Source organism: Arachis stenosperma, chromosome 3 (assembly GCF_014773155.1).
Source record: "Arachis stenosperma cultivar V10309 chromosome 3, arast.V10309.gnm1.PFL2, whole genome shotgun sequence".
NCBI lineage: Eukaryota > Viridiplantae > Streptophyta > Magnoliopsida > Fabales > Fabaceae > Arachis > Arachis stenosperma.
Genome location: NC_080379.1, coordinates 161,352,119 through 161,358,374, shown reverse-complemented (window position 1 = coordinate 161,358,374; position 6,256 = coordinate 161,352,119). Strand labels below are relative to the sequence as shown.

The 6,256-nt window shown below is 30.7% G+C and overlaps 1 protein-coding gene across 1 annotated transcript; it reads left to right on the top strand.

Annotated features, from left to right (window-relative positions):
* The first annotated feature begins 433 nt into the window (after positions 1-433).
* LOC130969995 (F-box/kelch-repeat protein At1g23390-like) lies at positions 434-1,909 on the top strand. Its single transcript, XM_057895924.1, has one exon. The coding sequence runs from the start codon at positions 509-511 to the stop codon at positions 1,679-1,681; it is 1,173 nt and encodes a 390-aa protein (XP_057751907.1). The 5' UTR covers positions 434-508; the 3' UTR covers positions 1,682-1,909.
* Positions 1,910-6,256: the final 4,347 nt, after the last annotated feature.

The window sequence follows — 6,256 nt, the reverse complement described above, 5'->3', positions numbered from 1 at the left end:
TTACATATTATAAAATTAATTTTTAAAACTTAAATTTATTAAAAAAACCACACAAATAATTATATCTCTACTAAATTTAACTTGAGCTATCAAATCAATAAATCAATATATATATATATATATATATATATATATATATATAACTCTTGAAATTTTTTAATTGAAATCAATAAAAAAATACAGGTGACAATAATAAAAAATAAGTGTTAGGTGTCAATAATTTTTGTGATTTATAATAATAATATTTTAAATGATGTAAAATTTTATCTAATGATATAAAATTATTCACTTTTCTTTTATTAATTAAATTTTCGCTAAAATTTAACAAAGTTGCTCCCCTAATTTTTTCATAATAAAAATTATCAGCCGTCGTTAAAATACAATGTTTTCTTTTGGTAATTTAAGTTCATATTTTCCACGCCTCTATTTATAGAAACACCGGGTTCCAGATATCACTTGTAAGTCGAATAAAAGAAAAGAAAACCAGAGTAGAAAGCCAAGTACTCTAATGGCGAAAGAAAAGAAGCTCCAAGAACACCAACAAGAGAACGAAGCTCCAATCTATGGAGACATCTTAGAGGCTGTATTATCTCACGTGCCACTTGTCCACCTCGTGCCAGCACGCCACGTGTCCAAGGCGTGGGAGCGCGCCGTCTCCACCTCCCTCCAAATCAACCCCATCAAGCCCTGGCTCACCGTGCATGTCCAGAGCCCACGTGCATATCACGTGACAACCTCCCACGCTTACGACCCACGCTCCCGTGCCTGGGTTCGGATCCACGCGCCTCCCATAAATTTGTCATCCGCTATACGCTCTTCCCACTCCACGCTCCTCTACGCCATCTCCCCTGGCAGATTCTCCTTCTCCGTTGACACTCTCCACCATGACTGGCACCACGTGCATCCACCGCGCGTGTGGCGCATCGACCCCGTGGTTGCCAGCGTGGGAAGCAAGATCGTCGTCGCTGGCGGCGTGTGCGACTTCGAGGATGATCCCCTCGCGGTGGAGATGTACGATGTGGATTCCGGTGCGTGGATCCGGTGTCAGTCTATGCCGGCAATCCTGAAGGACTCCTCAGCGTCTACGTGGCTTTCCGTTGCCGTCACAGGAGACATGGTTTTCGTGACGGAGAAAAACTCCGGTGTGACGTACTCGTTTGACTGTGCCGCCGGAATCTGGCACGGACCGTACCACCTTCGCCCCGACGACGGAGTTTTCTGCTGCGTGATTGGAACGTTGCGGAACTGTTTGATCGTGGCGGGAACAATCGGCGACGCGGAGAACGTGAAGGGAGTGAAACTGTGGAAAGTGAATGGGGAGTTAGGATTTGGATCGGGGGAGCATTGGTGCGAGGAGCTGGCGGCGATGCCGGAGGAGATGGTGGAGAAGCTTAAGGGGGAGGACGGTTGCGGGGCGGTGGCGTCGGTCACTGTAACGACGGTGGGGGATTTCGTTTACCTAGGGAACCCGTCGGAGCCGGAGGAGATGGTGGTTTGTGAGGTCAGGGAAAACGGCGGGTGTGAATGGTGGAGCCTGAGAAATGCGGTGGTGGAGGAGGGAGGTCGGATGCAGAGAGTAGTGGTTTGCGGCAGCAATGTTGGGCTTGAAGATCTGCAGAGAGCGGTTTCGGAGAATTGCGGGTTTGTTGTGAAAGAGACGAGGGAGTGGATTGAAACTTAAAAATGTTGAATGCAAAGAAGTAAGCTTGATTGCCTCAATGGCAAGGGTATGTAGTAAATTGAGGAGGTAGTAGATAAGTGTTTTGACTTTTGAGTAATGAATGTTAGTGCCTTAGTCGTTAGTTTGATAAAGTTTCATTAATCATATATTTTGTGTGGTTGTTTCTCTAGTCATTCATGATCGTGCAATGAAAATGCCTCATCTTCATCTTTGATTCTTATCCCGTTATATCCTTTATGTTTTTCTCTATGTACGCCTGAAAATCAATTGCCAGTTAATTGTTCCGCTTTTTAATTTTATTATGGAGAAGTTAATGGTGTAGGACAGCAACATGTAAGTGCAGCGTGTGGTGTTAAAGAACTACAAATCGGATGATATGAGTATTCTCAGAGAAATCGAATGGTCTAATTTTCGTTTTATTGAACAATTCAATTTGCTTCTTTTAAAATTTAAATTTTTTTTTTTGTAAATCAGACCATCCAATTTAACTATATTATTTTCTTTTTAAAACAACTTGTATAGTCCAACTTGTTAAAACACAAATAAAAAAAACTTGTCCCCACGTCTTGGTCTAGCACCCTAATCCCCCATAAATCAGTACATCACATACATGTCTCCAATAACAAAAAAAAAAATTGAGCCTAATTGTTCCTATACATATATTAAAATATAAAAAATATATATATAAATATCTTAACATTAATTTTTGAAAACATTTCACTTTCCTTCTCTAAGATATATTAAAATATTTTTTTTTTATTTGTAAAATATATATTCTCCTTCTTTATAATTTTTAAAACACCTCTTCTTTAATCCATTTTAAATTTTTGTGGTAATTAATGTTAACTTTATCTATTTTAAAAAAATAAAATATCTTTTACAAAAGTATCTTTTAATAAAAATTTTATTTTTTTTATTAAATTTTGCTTACAAAAATATCTTTTAATAAATTATTTTTTTATTAATTAAATTATATTTTTACCAAAATTTTTTTAAAAATATTTAATAAGTAAATTATTTTTTTTCTAAAATATTCTTCAATAATTTTTAAATTATTAAATTATAATTTTACTAAAATTTTGGTTAACAATTATTTTTATATTTTATTATTAATTTTTTGATATCAATATATATTATTTTAATATTAAATAAAAAAATTTACCATTGTTAATATGCATAACAATTAATATATATTGATATCAGAAAATAATTTTATCAATATTTTTTTTATTTAATGTTAAATCATATATATTGATATTGAAAAATTAATAGTAAAATATAACTATAATTGTTAATAAAAATTTGGTAAAATTATAATTTAATATTTAAAAAATTATTGAAAAATATTTTAGAAAAAATAATTTAATTATTAAATTTTTTTAAAAATATAATTTAATTAATAAAAAAATTAATTTATTAGAGAGTATTTTGATAAGTAAAATTTAATAATAAAAAATAAAATTTTTGCTAAAAGATATTTTTATAAAAAATAATTTATTTTTTCTTAAAAAATAGATAAAGTTAATATTAGTTAACACAAAAAATTTAAAATAAATTAAAAAAATTTTAAAATTATAAAAAAATATATTTTACAAATAGAAGAGAACAAAATATTATTTTAATATCTCTTCGAGAACTAGAGTAATTTTTTTTAAAAAAAATTATCTATTTTTTTAGTAGTGACAATCCAATTGTACTATCCTGTCATTTTAAAGTTCTAAAATAATTGCAATTTGAAAGAAGTTATAAAACCCGTCATTTCATGGTTCATTTTCGATTATTATAGACTTAATAATTGAAACAATGGAAAAGCTGTTTCCATCTTGTATGGGCTCCACAAGAACTTATTAAGTCGAAAAAGCAGCAGATATGGTAATGGCAGTGTTGCGATTATTGCACTTAAAAAACCAAGTAAATATTAGAAAGTCGTGGCTCGTAGAAGGAGGATTTGTTCTGATGTAGTTGGTGGGAATGGTGATATGGACAAATATGGATATATAATTATGTATAAATCCTTTTACATTGTGTTTATTTGTAATTGCTAGATTAGATTGAGGAGGGTTGTTATGTTGATTATTTAAGCAACCCGTGCAAATGTTATTTTATTTCTACAGGCGACAAGTTTGGACTTGGGGGGTCAAGTATGACAGCCTATACCGTGTAATATATTTTTTATTTTTATATGTAGGTCAAATAATACATTAGAGGAGTCATAATTATATTATTAAAAAGATTAAAGATAAGTGGGACAGCTTGCATGATGTACTATTTTTATAAAAAAAATTCGTACATACAAAACAAATTAGTTTTTAAATTAATTGTTATATATTTAGGTTCACAAATAATAGAGAATTTAGGTTCATGTATAATAATATGAGTTTTTTGTTAAGCTAAAAACAAAAATACAACAAAACGAAACAATCCTTAGTGTTTCGAGGTTGTTTGAAGGGCTAAAAACCTAACAACAATTAAGTGGATTGTGTGATTGACTTTGTGAAAACAAGTGGAGGCCCATTAGCTTGAACATATTATTCACGCAATTTTAATTATTCAAATTTTCACACAATTGCATATTATTATATTCACGATATTCATTTGACTTCTCTAATCACGGTCATATTATATTGTTATTTATTACCGACCACCATTTCCATTCTCCCCCATAAGTCACGAGGACTTACATAGTTAAACCCATGGCAGACCACCAGTACACCCTTACCCTCCACCATATACACACAGGATCATTTATGCAAGTAACTTACTTAGAAAGTCACACGTCATAACTTTTTATATATAAGAGGAAAGTTAGAAACCTAGTTTTTTTTTTCAGTAATTAATTAATAATAATAGTTAAAAGCATAAACTAAAAATATATTGTTGGATTATTAAATTAAAAGAATTAAATTAGTAATTCAAAATAATAAATTCTGTTGATGTTTAAATTTGTTTTTTATATATAAAATATGATTTTTTTTCTCTTTTACCATTAAGAATTTATATGATCATGTAAATTCCATCCGTTTGAAATCTTATAAAAGAATAAACATTGTCTTTCAATAAAATTTTTCTCTCTAATATCCACGGAATCTAGCATGACACTTTTGTTAAAAGATGAGCAAAATATTTATTATGTTGATCAACCTTATATTAATGAATTAAATTATATTATTTAATGATCAAACATTGAATTGATTCTGAGCAAGTTTCTCGCATTTTTTTTGTACTTCTCTTCTTGTAAATGATTGTATACATCTATATTAGATAGAGACGGCAAATAGATCAAAATCTGCTAGGTTGAATCTGCATAACTAGCCTAAAAAAAGAGTTAGGTTGGAAATTTAAAAAGGTTAAATTTAAAAAGTTTATCTAATCTATTTCATCTAATTTACAGGTTTTTAGCAGGTTTTGACAGAGTGGAACGGACTTTTTCGATAAACTAGTAGATATTTTTTTATTAGACCGTCTTTTTATAAATTTCTATAATATTATTAATCTACAAAAAATGAAGATAATAATTAAAGATGTTTTAAGTTATATTTTAAATTATGTTTTATATTTGATTGATTATAAACTTGAAGATAGGGGTGGCAAACAGGAAAATCCATCCTACCCCGCTAAAAGCCCTCCCCACCCCGTCTCATGAGGCGGTCCTAAAATTTTACTCCGCCCCGCCTAATAGTGGGTTGGCGGGCCAAACCGGCAAAATCTCTTTTTTTTATTATTAAATATTAAATAATATATATAATTTCATAACCATTTTAATAAATTTATAATTTCTAAAAATATAAAAAAATATAATTTTTAAATTCACAAACATTAAAGTCTTTATAATTATAAATATATAATAAACATAATCATAAACCAAATTTTTTGAAACAAAATAATAAAACCAACATTGTCCAAAGTAAAATAAATATTGTTCAAAAATATAATTAAACATCTACAAGTTTAGAACATAATCAATCAAACGTAAAATATAATCCAACACACTAAATTAGAACATTTTCAAAAAAATCCTGAGGCTGGCGGAGAAGTCTGCCCTGCCAAAGCACGGTTTAAACGGACTTTCGATGTGTGGTGATCTCAATTTTTCAGACCGGCCCGCCTTTTTTGGCTAATTACGCGGGCTGGCCCGGCGGATTTAGGTCCATTTGTCACCCCTATTTAGGGGTGTTCATGGGTCGGGTAAAACCGAGTTTGTCCTGACCTAAATCCGACTCTAAAAATACACCGGGTCTATTTTTTAGACTCTAACCCGGTTCTAGATCCGATGAAACCTAAATATTTTTGGGCCATGATTATACCGGGTCCAAATCGGGTGAAAATTGGATCTTTAAAAATTTAACAATAATTTATAAAGAAACTTATTTATGATGCACTTATTTATAAAGAAAAAACTTGATACCGAAAAGTTGATATCCATATTTGAATTTGAATTTGTCCATTAATTCTAATTTGCTGATTCTTTGATCTATTTTCTAATTTAACACGTGTGATTAAAAATAAAACAATAAGCTTATAATTAATATAACATAATATTGAAATTAATTTAAAACATATATATCTTTTTTATTT